Raw genomic sequence first — 16,987 nt, forward strand, 5'->3', positions numbered from 1 at the left:
ATACTAGTTTCCAGGATAAATGAAATGTTTACAGGAAATAATATAAACGCGGTGAGTGCAAGGTGACACGTTTGTGACACTCAGTGTCATTATCAGTCTCTTGTATTCTGCATGCGTACATCATCTGCATATGGAGGACAAAGCCAGTCCACAGGGAGGCTGATTATAATTGGAATAAATATTATAATCCCGACGTCAAGATTAAGGATGGGTGAGACGTGATGGAAATGTTATCAGTTATGGATTTTTATTTTTAATCTAGCCTTTGCTCGCAGCTTCGCCGGCGTGAAGGAGTTTTCTGAGATAAAAGTCCTGCTTTATATTTTCCCGGGATAGAAAGTAGCCTATAATCTTCCAAGGGTCTTGAACTATCTCCGTACCAAATTTTATAAAAAATCATTCAGTAGATTTTGAGAAAATCGATAACATACTGACAGACAGAAAAACGGACTTGTTTTACAATATCATACATAGATATTAATTTCGACATTTTGTGCCTGATATGGCCATAGGCTTTCGTATCATTGGACGGAAAAAACAGTGCGGAAAGCGAGTGCACCAGTTGCGCCTCTGCCTGTCTTCGAAGATAAAAGGTGTGAGTGTATGTGTGTAATGTGCATATTTAAAATAGTTATTTATTGAAATGGGGTTTACAACTTAGAAACCCTAGACAAAACGAAGGGCTCTGGAAACGTATTATTCCTTGGACCAGGTCGGGTTTATGATTTAAACCCTTATCATGAGTTATTAAGATTTGTTTTACGCCAGCAGTAGGGCTGAAATACCTAATTAAGGTATTAATAGAATAACAACTACCGACCTTTTCCACACATCATGATTTATAAGAATTGTGAACAAGAATGACATACATGTCCAGTAGAATTATGTAGAAATATAGCGTTGATGATTCATACGAGGACGGAAGGTCAGCCGCGAAAGTCACCTTCTCCGTATATAGTGATGAATTAACCGGTTTATATTACTGTATCAACGGATCCACATCACCTTTGGTGTAAAGGGGATTTTTATGTGGTTTTAGTACGATTATGAATACTGAGTGTTACAAGTAAGAGTACCAATCGTTGAATTTCTGAAACTAAGGCTATGTACCTGTGGTTTGATAGGTTACCTAGAGTAAAAAGGATAAACACTTTGTAATTTAGCGTTGGCGCATTAAACGCATTGATAAAGCTGTTGCATCAATATGCTTCATTTGAAACTGTGGTTCCCAAACATTAGTGAAATAGAAAGAAGCAATGACAGCTTGAATCTACTACAGCGTAAGTCTCCGGCTTTTTGAACTGTAGAGACGGTCTGCCATCTGTCGAAAAGAAATTGTGGAAAATTGGTGGAGAAATTGTTTGAGGTGTACGTTCCAAGGTAGAACGGAGATTCCCACCTTACGAGCAGGACGGGACGTTCCCGGTTCCCTGTATATAGCTTTCATTAATATATTTTAAAGATGTGAGCATTTTCATTCTCTGAGGTTGTAAGTTTCACCTGGCCAATAATGATAGGATCGGTCTAGCTGTAGTCTGTTTACAGATCTGAAAACAATATCTATTGTCTTAGTCTTTAAAATTGTTCTAGATGTTTTTCAACATGTCGCGTCATTATTTACAAGTGGCCCATATTTAATTTTATGCTATGTTTTAACAGTGCCGCCATATTGTGGACATATGCGTTTGTCCATGGCGTAAGCATTGCTTAACTGTATTTACTGTGTTGGGATCTATGATTTCAATTATAGTGGTTTATAATTATTTGATATTTGAAATAATAGGTCGAATTGACGATGGTGTCGCCAAAGAACTGAGACAAAGTCCACTAATAGATATAGAATAGACATAGAAATGAATCAATCAAGTAAATAACAGTAAGGAATTGGAAATGCTCATTCTTCAAATTTTAATTAACCTACCGAAGTCAGGGGTCGAATCCTCGCTAGATTTACAATGTGGGTGATGATTTTAAGAAGTCTAACTCATGTTAAAAAATCGGGATGAAATTTATTAGCCTCCAAGAAAAGTTCCAAATCCTCCGAAGTTCCGTAGTTAGTTGTAATTTAATTTCAATCTTATCTAGAAAAAGGTAGTTTATTCCAATGACTTAACACCTATGGCTACTTGATTGATTTTTCGTTTGGGCTGATATTTCGCTCATCACCAGAATAAATAATTGTAACATACAGTTACGTATGGTAAATAAACCGAAACACGACTCACATACTAAACCATTAAATATGTACTCAGAACAAACGCTTTGTAGTTTCTTTGATCAGACCAGAGCCAGTGATTAGAGAATGTTTCGTAGAACTTACAAATCAACCAGACTCCACTAATTATTTTAGTTTGTTTAACAGCAGCGTGATTCGATTCACGAGCTGTAATGCTACTGTTTAGAATAATTAGCTTAGTTGTTGTTAGTTGTTACAAGCGGGTTAATGAACTGTTTTGTTAGAAGGAAGTTGGATCTTATCGTAGCTCGAGCAACGTATAAGCGAAGAAGTTGCATTGTTATAGGTGAATTTATTCGTGATGAAAATGGTAACTAAATTTGTTGAATTTTTTATTTATTTATTGCTTCGAATGACGATACGGGCTTGCCGTTCGCCTGATGGTAAGCGATACAATCGCCTATAAATAATAGGAACACCATCCAACACCTTGAATTACAAAGTATTGTTTGGTATTCCACTGCGCTCGCCATCCTGAGACATGAGATGTTAAGTCTTCTTATGTCCAGTAATTACACTGGCTACAGTATGCTGGTAATGCAGCCTTTACGCGTGTTTATGCGGTGAATTGGTCATTTAGTGATCCAGAGTCAAATAAAACTTAGCTTTATCTTTCGGCATTGTGTGTAATTTCTAATTTAGTCTTTTCTGCAAAAATCGCCACACGGCAAGTCACGGCCGGTTGCTAGTTTAAAATTGTCCGCCGGTTGTCGTAACACTAATGAGTACGAATATAAAAATGTTTGTCCCAGTTTCTAGGCTGTTGAGTGTCCGGAAAAAACATGTTGCATAAATTGTCTCGGAGTGCGGCTTCCACGAGATTTACAGGTTCTGAAGAATGTTCTTATTTTGTTATATTCTGGACTTTATGTTCTCATTTATAAATGTCATTGATCCTCTTGGCTTTCTTAAGTTTGTTATCAACTGGTCTCTACGTAATCTTTTTGAGAAAAATAGTTATGGATATAGCTTTGCTTTATTTAACCCTTACATCAGGTCAAGGGGAGAGAAATGTTATGGGGATTCCTTTGCCTAAGATTTGAATGAGTTTATTAGAACTTAATGGATTTACAATCAATTACTAAGGAACCAGTCGATTGTATTAAATATTGCCTCGACTCCAGATTCACCTAGCATTTCGGCAGTATGGCGGACATTTGTATCACCCAAAGCACCCACAGTCTCTGAAAACGAATTGAGTTTGTACAGATTTTTAAGTCACAATAGATCGCATCGTTGCGTGCGTGAGGGAATGTTAATTTAGTTGTATAGAGAAAATAGTAAATAAAATTGTAAAGGTCTAGGGTCGGTGACTTTTTAAATATTTCGAGTGGGCGTTTGCAAGGATTTCTGTGTACAAGACTGGTTCGAGAATCCCGTGCTGACTGGGTTTTTATTTGGGATTAAATTAAGTTATGCGATGCTACGTTATCTATACCTGCGAAATATAGCATTTAATTTGTATTATAGAAAAATATGTAATGTGTTTAATTTTAAGTTTTTTAGTGGCAGTGGAATAGACAAATTTTACTGTTAGTAAAGAGTGAATGAATAGAACTGATCCTGTGTCTTCAATGCCGGTATGTTTTTTATTCAATGAATACCACTATTAAATTAATTTTTACCTTTCAAAAAATGTGGCATATTAAATTGTAGACGTAAAAGAAATAAATCCAATTAGTGTGGTATATTATATTGTCTCATAAAAGACATAAATAATAATACATGTTTGTTTTTATATTATGAAAATAAGATCTCTTCACGCGATACATTTTTCGTTCATTTTTCTTTCGTTCATATTGATTGACGATAGTCAACGATGACATTTGTTGACCTTAACTTATTGACCGATGGTTATTGCCGCGGGAAGCAAATGATGCAGGTCTAAGGCCATTCTTTAGGATATACACGATTAATGGAAACCTTGTAGAATGAGATAATCTAGTTGTTAAGTGGATGCGGGTGTATAAGTGTGAGAAATTTTAAGCTATTATATTGCATAGAGATTATTAACGCCAGTGATATATACAAGGTCATTTTTATATTGCATCTATAAGTAAAATGACATATTCGTCTGTACTTCTGCTAACATTGTACCAAAAATCATCCATTCATAACAAATATTTTCACGAAAAATCCTGGTTTATCATCAGATTTTTTAACTATTTTGTAGTTAGGGCGAATGTGGTGTATTTCGGACTGAAAGTGTGATGTGTCAGCTCCGATAAAATTCTCTTCATGTAGTAGTAGAGACCTTAGGGCATGTCTAAAGACTATTTATCAATATTAATTTTATCGAAACATAAACTTTTTTATTTTACCTCTATGGTTACAATAAGTAATGTTAAAGTGTTGTTTTCAAGAAGACAAGTATGTGGTTTCATTTATTAAAGCAATGTCAAAATTATCCTGTAGCAGAAAACATATCGGTCACGAAGTATCTAGCTCTTTTTTTACTCAGTAGATAAGTTTGTGAGGGTATTACTCAGTTCATTTCTGCAAATGGTCATCCCTACAACCTCATCCTTATAAGGGATCAGCTCTGTCATATTTTAATTAATTTTATGTGAGGCATTTTTGCTTCTATATTAAATTCAAGTGACGTTTATGAAAACTTCTTATGATGTGTAAACTACGGAGCTGACTCCTGAGTACGAGGTATTTGTTTTGTTAAGCGAAAAGAAAATATTGTGTAAGTTGATCGGTCAATGGCATCGGATAATACCGACCGATGCTCACTCATTAATTGTAGCAATTGGCACAGTGCCCATTGGGTCTTAATTTGTTTAGAATGACTTGCTGCGGAACGGATACAAGAAAATTTATAGAGAGCTGTACATTTTCTTAGAAAATTCGTTAAATACTTTCTTCGGTATACTTGCTACGACTATAAATCTGTCCTAATTGGGGGTTTTATAGCATGACGTCAGGCTGGGTACATAAGCCGTTATTCTACTAAGATTCTCCGACTGCCACGGTGGCGCAGTTGTACTGCATGGCCGGCGTGGCAGCGCTCTCAGGTCCTGGGTTCGAATCCCGGGTCGGGTAAAGTGATATTTGGGTTTGCGTGATGTGTGTTTTGCTTGTCTACTTAGATTCTGCTTTTTACCAGCTGGAAGTATATTTTAGTCAGGGCTTGAAGTCGAGCTTTGGTAAACTTAATATTATGTCTCTGGGTATCAGATGCCAGACTGGTGCAGTTCAGTACTTCGATATTCAGGGTTGTGGGCGTAGTTGTGTTTGCTTATGAGAAGCAAAGGAATGTCATCATAATTTCTAACTAGTTGTATAATAAATCTTATATTATTCTCCATAGAGTTGTTTTCGGGTACAAGCATGGGCGCCGCCAACAGTACTTTTAAGGAGGTGCATATACATCTACACATTACCTCATTAAGTTATTTTTTACGAAATTAAATTGCGCGGGTGTTTGTGTATACTTTATTATATTAAAAGCTCTGATCGATAGAATTGTTGCAAATTTATTCAGTGACTTGTTTTGTGATTTATTTCTGGACAGTATGGTGCAATACTTACACCCCTTCCCGGCACGCGTAGGTACAAGATACAGTTCGGTTGTTTATTTTCATTACAGATGCAAAACTATAGAAAGTGTGGATCCTTTTCATAAAAGCATGTCATCTATGACAGAAAGAATTCGTGCTGCAACGCATAACAATAGGAAAGTGTGTGAAAAATCGTTAACGAGCGTGTTTTTCCCGTACATTGTAAACGAGCGATAGAGTAACGATAAATCGTGATTTAGTGCGAAACGATAAAATACGGGACTTGTAACTGATTGTTAACTGCACACGTTTGCGTGTCTACGGGTTTCTATGATCGTACGGGATTCTTTATGATTTTTTTGTATGGTGACAGTTTTTCGAATTGTGATCATCGGTGGGGGTCATCTCTAACAGCCCTTGCATAAGTACGCTGGGTTAGAATAATAATAATAATAATATCAGCTCTGTATTATATACTTGCCCACTGCTGAGCACGGGCCTCCTCTACTATTGAGAGGGATTAGGCCTTAGTCCACCACGCTGGCCTAGTGCGGATTGGTAGACTTCACACACCTTCGAAATTCCTATAGAGAACTTCTCGGATGTGCAGGTTTCCTCACGATGTTTTCCTTCACCGTTAAAGCGAACGATAAATTCACAAAGAATACACACGTGATTTTTTTTTTTAGAAAAGTCAGAGGTGTGTGCCCTTGGGATTTGAACCTGCAGACATTCGTCTTGGCAGACCGTTCCACACCCAACTAGGCTATCGCCGCTAATAGGGTTAGAATAGTGAGTAAGTAACATTATTTTACGGAAAGCGAATGTGCAGTGACGTTTTGTATTACGTTTCGTATGATCAGTTAGATATTCGAAGACCTGAACAACCTTCTTACTTCATATTTTCTTTCCCATAAGGCCGGCTTTCCAAGTCTCTGTGGAATCAAACTTTATATTAGAGTATATATTTTATTTATTTATATTTACAATACGTGCCCCACTTTATCGTTTGCCGGTTTTATAAGCACAAAAAAAACATCAATGTAGTAATTCGATCCTTATTTGCCTCACACGGCTTAGTTACACGTGTTATAACTAAGGCCCCATACGTCCGATAATTCAATACATTCAAATCACGCGTGCCCATCAAATAATTATATATTATATTCATACCCAAACATTGTTGCATACTGATTGGGCTATTATGTATTCATTCATCAAAATGTTTTGGACGTTGACTCGGTTTGATCAAATGTTGGTGATGTTTGTTTAGTAGGTAAATGGGGAAGTTGTTTTGTATTTTTAGTATGTGGTTCGATGCGTTTTTGTTTTGACAATTTTTGTGTACACTGAGCAGTATGAGTAGGATTGAATACTAAAACTCTACACTAAGTAATGAATTTGTGAATGCATTTACCAGAACTTTCACTGTCTACAATTTCCAGTCCCTTTTTAAAAATACTGACATGATGACGATAATTCTATCACAACTATTAGTTGACGCTACGCCAGCGTGGTCGACTAAGGCCGAATCCCTCTCAGTAGTAGAGGAGGCCCGTGCCCAACAGTAGGACAGTATATAATACAGGACTGATATTATTATTATTATTAGTTGACGAACTTATTTCTACTTGTATTAAACTGATTATCTGCTATTGAAAGCTGTACTTACATATCTGCAAGTCCGAGGTCACCATTGTTATCACACGGAGATGAAAATGGTCTGGGTCGTGGCTGTACAATAGACAGGATCTCGGCGATTATATTCGTTAGGATGCATACACTTACCGAGTATATTTAGTTGAACGCTGCAGTGTGCATGGACCTTTGATCGTAAACATAAGCAATACCATCTAGGACTTATAAAAAATATATGACCGTGGCTTTGAGGGTCGTCCATTAATCACGTGATGTTTTTAAGTGACTTTTTAACCACCTCCCCCTCTGGTGATATGTGGTAAAGTTTGAGACTACCCCCTATCCAAAATCAAGTATATTTTTTGGTACAAAGTACATACATATACCTATTTAAAATTTTAGATTAAATCACGCAATCAACGAAAAATAAATTCACATGATATCTCATGTGATATTTCGTGATTTTATATCCTAATTTCTCCCCCCCTTTCGAGTCTCACGTGATAAATGGACGAAACCTTTTGAAAAGTTCTGGATGGGTCTTTTGTATGTAGAGTGACCACTACTGCGCACAATTTGGACATAAGGTCTAATGACTCATTACACTGAATTAACTGGAAATGATAGTGCTTTTTACTGCTAAAGGGTAGAAATGGAAGCCTATGTAAATCGACTCTGAGGACCTTTCAATACCAGAGACCTACCACATACAAATATCTCTCAAATCTCTTTTAAAATGCATTTTAAAGTCACAAAACTAAGACGTTCAGGGTTCAGACCACCAGTAAACGATCAATTTCCTCAATTTTACGCCATGTTTACGGCGCAATATCGCGACGGTCAGCAGTAGGTAACTAATACCATAAACGTTCTGCTTTCATCCATCCTTGACCCTAATTCAATATAGGCCAATAAAGCTGGACCGCTAACGCTCCGATGTATTTACGAGCGATAGTTCTAGATTTAATGGGCAGTTGTGGATTATTAAATATTACGATCTTGTATTATAAATGTTTAGGGTTTTTGTGGCGGCAATTGTAGATCACTTTCTCTTGTTTGCAATGAAACTGAGAATGTAAGTGTATTTGATATATTACACGAGTTTCATAGAGTTTAACTCAAATGGTATACCTATACTGTAACCTATAACTGTCAGTATCAGATTTGGCTATATGCTAATGTAAATATAGCTTAGTTGATATACCGGTACCATTATGACGTTCATCCATTTCAAAATAACAGTTTTGTTGCAAAAATCCTTCGTAGCCCCATGTGCAGTCAAACTATCAATGAAGTTCCGCAATGAAGATCAGAGCATATTTTGTCAGATGTAAAAGATAACTTATCAAATTCTTATTTTTTTTTTTAACTATTGTATAACGATGAAAAGAAACCTCAGCCTCTTAATTTGTACATTGGAAGATGATGAGGATGACGTTCATTAGTTTGCGAAAGCCTTTGCCATCGACGAAATTGAAGGGTAAACTTTGGAGGGCAATAATTTTAGCAATCATACAACCCATTTGTTGAGATTTATCGTGTGATGAAAGCCAGTAGTCATCGGCTTGCTGGCTTTGCTGTAGCGTTAGATGTTTTTTAGTTTTAGCGGCTTCAACCCGAGTTGAATAAACCTATAACAATTTTAATAAAGCAATTTAAAACTTTGAGTATTCATTATGTCATAAGTAGGTATGTACATACATACCTGTTGTTTTTTCCTTTCAAAAAAAGGATTCGATTTTCGATTTTAGTTAAACAGCTTCGTCTAGTTTCCCAAAGTCTGAACTCCTCGGCGTGTGTTACTTTAAGGTGGCTCTTAAAAGCGGTGGTTGTGCGGCCTTTTCGCGAGTATATTTTATCACAAACTGCATTTGGTACTTGAATTGTCAATTTCAACGAAATATTTTCAAATGGGGCTGGTATTTGGTTTCATAATTTAATTTAGGTACTTAACACAATACTGTTGAGAATAATTAAAAGATGCGTTTATATTCTCGTTACGTGTAATAAACAACACAACACAACAGTAAATCTTCTGCAATTGCGAAATAAATGCAGTCGTTAACTGCTAGTGGTTATACGATAAAATGTAACCATTCGTAATGTAGTTTTTCGTAATTTAATAATTCTTTCAGCGCCATCTATGGTTAGTAATGAAATTCAAGTCGGTTATTTAAATGTGGGTGTCGTGTATACTGATTCATTCATAACGTTGATGTAGTTCAACGATATACCGCTAGGTGGCATTAATGTAATAACGGCAAAATATTTACAAAAAATATTCAATTCAGTAATTGATTAAATATTATGTAAATAATGTTAAGTATAAAATGTGTTTCATACTTCATTTTATTTAAACAATATTACACTGCAGTCTATATGCAAATGTTCACTACAACAACTGCATTGCGATAGCTTATCGATCCGAGTCATTATCGCGGTGCAGCCGTGTCCTGTGACGTCACGGGTGCAATAACCGGTGCATCGCGCCGCGTCCGACACCCGCCCGCCCACACGCCCGGGAAAACTCCAATGTCATTATGCTATCCTTGAAACTAGACTGGTCACTTTGCACCACATTCCGTCGTATTTAAAATCGTTATTTGAAAAAAGAAATAAAAAAAAAACAGCCAGTTGTGTGAAATATTTAATTTAATTAAAGTTTTATTTGCAAAGCAAGACAGAATATTCTGCGTGAAATGAAACATGAATGATCAAGGTAAAATTCACAATTCAATTCACATTGTTGAAAATAGCTCAATGTTTGGTTTCATAAATTCGTTGAGTGTTTGTTTTGCTGGAACGCGTTTTGTATATTAGCCCTATGCCTAGCCCTATTTTTGAGTGACATGACGTTTTTTATCGTGCAGTTTGAATTTAAAACTAGTGAATTTGGTTAAGGATTCTTTGTAGAAAATCATAACGAATTTTTTAAATGTTCTAATTAAACTTTTTAATCGTGTTTTAGTGTACAGGTACTAATAGTAGTTTATAAGAAGCTCAATAATAAGAGAAACAACAAAGAATACTAATCATATTTTATAAGATAGAGCTCCGGTTTATAATCTATATTTTGGTAATTTTTTTCGCGTTCAGTTACAAAACGATCATTCGTGGAATATGGATACCGTACCAGTTTAGTCCCGCCACATATGAATACATTTTAAATTCATATTCTTCAACTCACACAAAAATTAGAGCCCCGTCTCAACTATGTTAATATTACAAAGAGGAAAGTTTGTAGGGGCTAATCTCTGGAACTACGGCACCGATTTTGGAAATTATTTCACTAATGGGAAGGTACTTTACTCATGAGTTGTTCATGCTATATTTTCACTCGGGAAAGTATCTCATATTTTTTTACGCGGCCGAAGCTGGGGCTAAAGCTAGTACTATATATTTTGGTACTCTTCGCTTTTTCTTAAGAATCAATGGTAATTGTTGTGTTATGGATTTGTTACCATACCAGTTTGGCAGCGCGCGGCTTTCAATAGTACCTAATGGTTATAAACACATGGCGGGAACGCATTCCCGCGCGAACATTCTGGAATCAGTTGTGTTGCGGATACGATTGGAAGCCTTGTGTATTTAGCACTTACTGTTAGCAATTTTTGTATTCAATTCTTCACAAAAAAGGATATGGGTGAGTTATCTTTTTTTTCGAACTTCTGGATGTAACTTAAATCTCAAGTGTTGGACCTGTTGAAGGCTTATTTTGTTTTCTAGCTACCTAGTTTAATGTCTGAGTCAAGATTGTAGGTCGTTTCCTTAGTAATCGTGAGAATTCGCGGTGTTTCAGCTTAAATTCCAATCTTTAGTGTTACCAAATTAGGATTTATGGGTATTGCTAGTTGAGAATAAATTATACTGCGGTTGTTTAGCTTTGTGATCGTTATCTACGTTCGTAAACTATAAAGAATAAGAACTATGTAATTTACACATTTTTGCAGGTTATTTTTCCAATTTTCGGCATTTCTTTCATGAATATTGATATCAGGCAATCATGTAATTCACATCGAAAACAAACTTAGTCCGATTTGACAACAAAAAAGTAATAATAAATTTAAAAATATATTTTTAGAACTTTAACTGTACAGTAAATGTGTTCAGGTGGACTTAATGGCTTCTATCTAATGTGAACCTTACTTATGAACAGATCAGATAATGTTTTTTGGATTTTTATTACGTGAAATCACGGCACCTAAGTATATCTTTCTCCTCAAAAAGTATATAAGCATAATATTGCCGTAACAACAATTAATGGCATACAAAAATCCATTAGTTAATAAGAAGTTTGTTATGATAACTTTAATTAGCATTTTAAATTCGGTCCCAGCATTCTTGGCTTATGTTATTTCGGTAACAACCATTTCTAGGTCATTGGTAACATATGTTTCTACCAAATAAAGGCATGTAGTGTTTGTTGTTTTAACCATGGTTTTGAACGTAGTTATTCATGTTTAAAGTATCGGTTATTTATGGCGCGTAAATATTTAAAAGTAATTTTTGAAGGTGAACTTTTTCGAGTGTTTTGACGACTTTCTATTCTTGATATTTATTTGTTGATGTTTAAACGTAAATATTTGGTGAAATGGGTTTTATGTTTTACATTCTAAAAGAGTTTGAGTTAAGAATATGTTACTTTAATCGTGAAGTAATTAATATTATGAAGGACTGATTCCGGTCGCAAATAACGTCCTTCGTCTCCTCGTCATAGGATTTTGATCCTTTTATATGGCATAAGAACGTGTTGACTATTAATTATAATTTCTATCAATTTATTTATAAGTAAATGTAAGTCAACTAAAATACATACAAGACTTTAACAATACAAACTCGTTTTAAATATAACATATCAATCATCGGTATTTTCAATACCTCGTGCCCTCAAGCAAGAAATCGAGACGCGATAATTTTTCGATATTCATCATTTCGAAAACGGTTCGATTTTACACCCATAATGTATGCTGTAAATAACATCAGGTGAATGAATGGCTTTGAGAAATGCTCGCAATCAGGGTGTCAAACATGTCAAATTGTCTTGCCAGCCCAAATAAGGGGAGGTTGGTCAGCGACGGCTCTAGGAGTAGACTGAAAACTAGATTTTGTTCCTATATAGATAGAGAATACGTGTGTTGAATATAGTAGTGTTAAAAATATAGATTGGTGTTGGAATGTAATGATTTCTCCCTGTTCCAAATGAAGGGGTTAGCGCGGTACTCATTTTATCCATGTTGCAAAAACTATTTTGTTGCTCTCACTGGAACCCAATCTCGGGTAAGTCTTGTTAGAAAAACCGACACGAAATGTTGCATCATCATCATCAGCCACATTAAGTCCACTGTTGAATGTAGGCCTCCCTAAAAGATTTCCAGATGGACGTGTCGAAAGCTGCCTGCATCCAGCGAGTTCCTCCGACCTTTATCAAGTCATTTATTTATTTATCGAAATGTTGCGCGATCTGAGATTTGAATCTAAGACCTCTGGATTTTCGTTTATTGTTATATTGGGAAGTGATTTACCGTTCTGGCTCATTTCTGGACTAGTGTTAGATTGCCTTGCCTCATAGTAATCATCTAGCAAATCTATGCCAAATACTTGTTAATTGGCGCCAATCTAATTGCGATTTGGCGCTTATTTTTACCTGGCTTAGGCTGATTATTCTCAAGTCATCATTATAAGACTGTTAGAGTGTAACAAATAACTGCCCACGATTACAATAAAAATACAATTTTACAATGGAGATAGTTTAAAAAGAAAAACTGACTGAAAGTATGACTCCTTTTTTGGGAACAAGACTATATCTTCTGCTTAGCTCCGATATACGGCTGGTTAACAGTATCTGATCTTGCGACCCATATTTTAGCTGTTCTGAAGTGATGGCAAAGCTGTGTTCTTAATGAATGTCTTATATACACCACTTATAATCTTCAGTTCATCCTCTTCTCCAGGATCTCGGGTCGAAGATTAGTTGAAAGAAAAAAGATATATTTATTTGACATAATAGATCTGCTAACATAACGAAAAAACAAAGTTTGAAATTAATTTTGTTGGAACTTTACAATTTTATTGATAACGGTCCCCATACTAGGCAAGTCTGTATCGTGGGGTCCTGTATGATCTCTCAGGAGTGTTTTTACCACACTTACACAATAGTTTTTGATCCTAAAACTTAACTGGTCATGTCCGAAAAAAGTTCATCAACACTAATCAACCACCCATTGAAATCTCAATACAGGTACAAAAGCGAAAACAATAGTTTTTTTCCGTATGCAATTAAGAACGTTTTGTTAATCCATCACGCTATAAGGAAGACAACAGGGGGTAGGCTGTATATGGCAATCGCCATACACCACACGTCAGTTCCCAGCCAATTTGTATCCGATGCTTTTAATTAGGAAAAAACCATCTTAACGTACCAGTTTCCGTGTTCGAGGAGAAATTTTCTCATACACATTAATTAAGTTAAGGTATATATGGGCAACTTGTTGAATGCAAGATGTATGTAATTATTTAGTGTTTGTTTTATTAACTTTTTCTTGACGAATGACAGAAGGTATTTGTCTTCGTTAGTGAAGGTTTACGTGATGGGAACGATACTGTTTAAGATGCTAAAGCCATAAACAATATATTACAGTTTAAAAAAAAATACTTATAAACTTGTTTTAGCGTTAAGAGGTGGTTAAGCATTGCTTAAATAGCTGTCAAATTAAACATCGCTGGAGATTAAAAGTTTAAGAGCAGACTAGTCAAGACGTATATAAAAGGTATGCCTATGCATAGCTTTGAAATGTTTATAAATAAGACTGTTAAAATGTTTTTAACAGTCTTATTTATAAACATTTCAAACTTTTAGGCAACCAACTTTTAGGTTGGTTTTGCCGTGTTTCCTTTTCCAAATCTTCTGTTTTCGATCGGTTACGTTGCAAGTTAAATTGTTTTCCTGCAGCGGTTTACTTTTTAGTATATTAGAATGCGTGGCACTGTCGAATCTGGCTTGCAGAAGTAGCAGTGACTGTTTGTGCGAGTTATTTTATTCGTCTTCTATATTGGCTGAAGATTGAAGACGAAGCTACATGTCATGATCATGACAAATTATGACAGTGTCACGCCATAGTTAATACACGGGATCTATTTCTGTTTCGCTATCTCATAAACACCTACTTTTAGTTGGAAATTTTGCTGTTGCGGTAAAGAAGATCAGTGGGATTCCTAGAAGTCGAAAAATTCCTGTCCCGGTACTGAATTTCCTTTCCGTTCGAATGGCGCATTGAGAGTTCCTGTAGAATTTGTTTGTTCTTGAGATTGAGTGATTATTACCGTGCTAGCATTTTTCTAAATATAAATGACCATCTCCCAAACAATGAATCAGTGAAAATGTTGACAAAAAAATTCTTCGTCTATTTTCAATCGAAAAAATAAATATGTAAACCACTTGTCAAACGCAGTATCGAATAATAAATACCTAATTCGAACGGTTCTTTGTCAGTTTTATAATTCAATGACAACACCATGGGTTCTTAAAAAAACCCTCGTCGAACAATTGACCATAAATCGTGGTGCATCGGTTCGGACAATGAGCACAATCGGGAATGTTAATTATTTGAATACAACATGGCGTGTATAAATGTGTGTCTAGTGCCTTGATAGCGGTTTCCACGTCCAAAATGTGTTAGGATTTTGAAATGATTGCAGTTGGTGTTGCGAATGTGGAAATTTGTCAAAGTCGTTATGTATTCTTTGAGGATTTGGTCGAAACTGTTTTATCTCGTCACGTAAGTAATGAGACTATCGTTAAATCAGACATAAATTCAAATTCAGCGTATTTTTTATCGATTATAATATTTCCCAGACTGCGAAACAGAATTGACCAGGCTATGGTAATTTTCACAGCACAACAAGGCCAGTAGAATACCAGACTAATTAAGCGATAAGCCAATGAAGTTCAACTCGGAATTTATTACACAAATCAAACAACACGACATGTATTAATGCGACAATCCAAGCTCTTCGCTGTATCTTCCCACGCGAGACTAGTGATGTTAAATTTCGTACTCATTCGCAGTTAGAGTCACGACTCGCGATATGTCTCATGTACACGAGTTTCTCGTAGCCACTTCGATCATGACGGTTTCGAACTTACATGAATAATATAACGGGAGACATTAGGTTTTGAATAATTCATGCAATATTCCAAATTTGTCCTCTTTATAAATTCATTATCAGGGATAGGATAACGCAATGGAAAATTCTTACACACGTAAAATTAGGAAGTGTTGGAAAAAACGTCATAACAAAAATAAGAAAAAACAACTTTCTACTTGGTATGACCAAAAATAAAAAAGTATTCGCTTAGGGTCTTATTACAAGACCCTTGTTCTTTAGTATCCTTATCAAGAGTCCATAAAGAGGATAGTAACCTCTAAACGTCCCAAGCCTCATAAAAAAACATAAAATGTTCCGTGTACCATCACGATTAGACCCAATTATGTGCCTCATCAAAGAAATCTTAATTTGTTCCCAAACAATTACGTTGTTTTATATTGTTTAATCTAAGAGTTCCGACGAGATTCGGAATGGATCATTACACCGCATTTACTGTTATTAAGATTCCATTTATCTATGACATAAGACATAATGTCATGGTTAATGTATGTAGTATATTTCTATGAAGAAACCACTTGTGACTCTTTTGATCTTTAGTTTTTCGTGGTACTTTTACTCTTACTGACACTCTTAAAGCATGTTATAGAAAAGGATACGTCAGTATAAATAAACTTGGGCTTGTGATTCAAGAAATCCCACCCATATTCTAATCTTCATGCCTTAATTTAATAGCGGACAGAGCACATACAACCTGGTTATATGCATCATGCATGCCCTTATGTGTATGTGTATTTGTTTAAAAAATATCGTCCATAATAATATGAAGGTTCGTGGACCTGTTATTCTTCTACATATCTGACGAATTGATCAACCAGATAGCACTGAGGTTTGACTCTACTGGGACTATTACTTGTGAGGAATTTGAGATTTGCTGATTTTACGCAATTTAGCCGAACACGCTTGGGTATTCTTGACATTTCGTTCACATTTCCGAAGCATTCCTATTTGAAATTTAGATTTTAATGCTCATTAATGTAATGCTGCTCTTCATTGGTTTTGCTAGAGTTAAGTCATTATCAGCGGTTTCGTAATAAAGTTTGCGTTTGATTTTAGGTTTAGCCACTTTTCTTACTACTTACTAAAACACTTGTATATCTTGAACTCTCTGGATAAGTAATAAGCGCTATTTTAATTACTGGATAGACCTAATATCTAATGTTGCAAGATGAACAAAACTTTCTTAACTATATCTTATGGAAAGCTTGCACCCTAAGGTTGTATAAATGAAAATGAATACCACAAATAATTATCCATCTCAACCACAATAACGAATGTCTTCTAATCAAATCTGATGGGTCGGAATTCCGTGAGTTAGTGGATTCATTCCATTTAAATACAAAAAGCCGGCTCATTGTTATTAATTACGTTATTCGACAAAAGTATCTTCGAACGGACCAAAAATAGAGCGTAGCGCGTGTCCAGCCCTACAATTTTGTCCAAA

At 35.6% G+C, this 16,987-nt stretch overlaps 1 protein-coding gene across 3 annotated transcripts in view; it reads left to right on the forward strand.

Moving 5' to 3' along the window:
- Window positions 1–16,987, forward strand: part of LOC115450863 (paxillin) — an 84,224-nt gene that overhangs the window by 14,987 nt on the left and 52,250 nt on the right. Inside the window, exon 1 of one of the 3 annotated variants that reach the window (XM_037439489.1) lies at window positions 11,005–11,023. The exons of the other annotated variants lie outside the window; for them this stretch is intronic. Within the exon in view, the coding sequence (XP_037295386.1) occupies window positions 11,020–11,023 (4 nt within the window). The 5' untranslated portion in view covers window positions 11,005–11,019. Of the gene's footprint in view, window positions 1–11,004; window positions 11,024–16,987 lie in introns of those variants that run through there. 3 annotated transcript variants of the gene reach the window in all.

This window comes from Manduca sexta, chromosome 17, assembly GCF_014839805.1.
Source record: "Manduca sexta isolate Smith_Timp_Sample1 chromosome 17, JHU_Msex_v1.0, whole genome shotgun sequence".
Taxonomy (NCBI): domain Eukaryota; kingdom Metazoa; phylum Arthropoda; class Insecta; order Lepidoptera; family Sphingidae; genus Manduca; species Manduca sexta.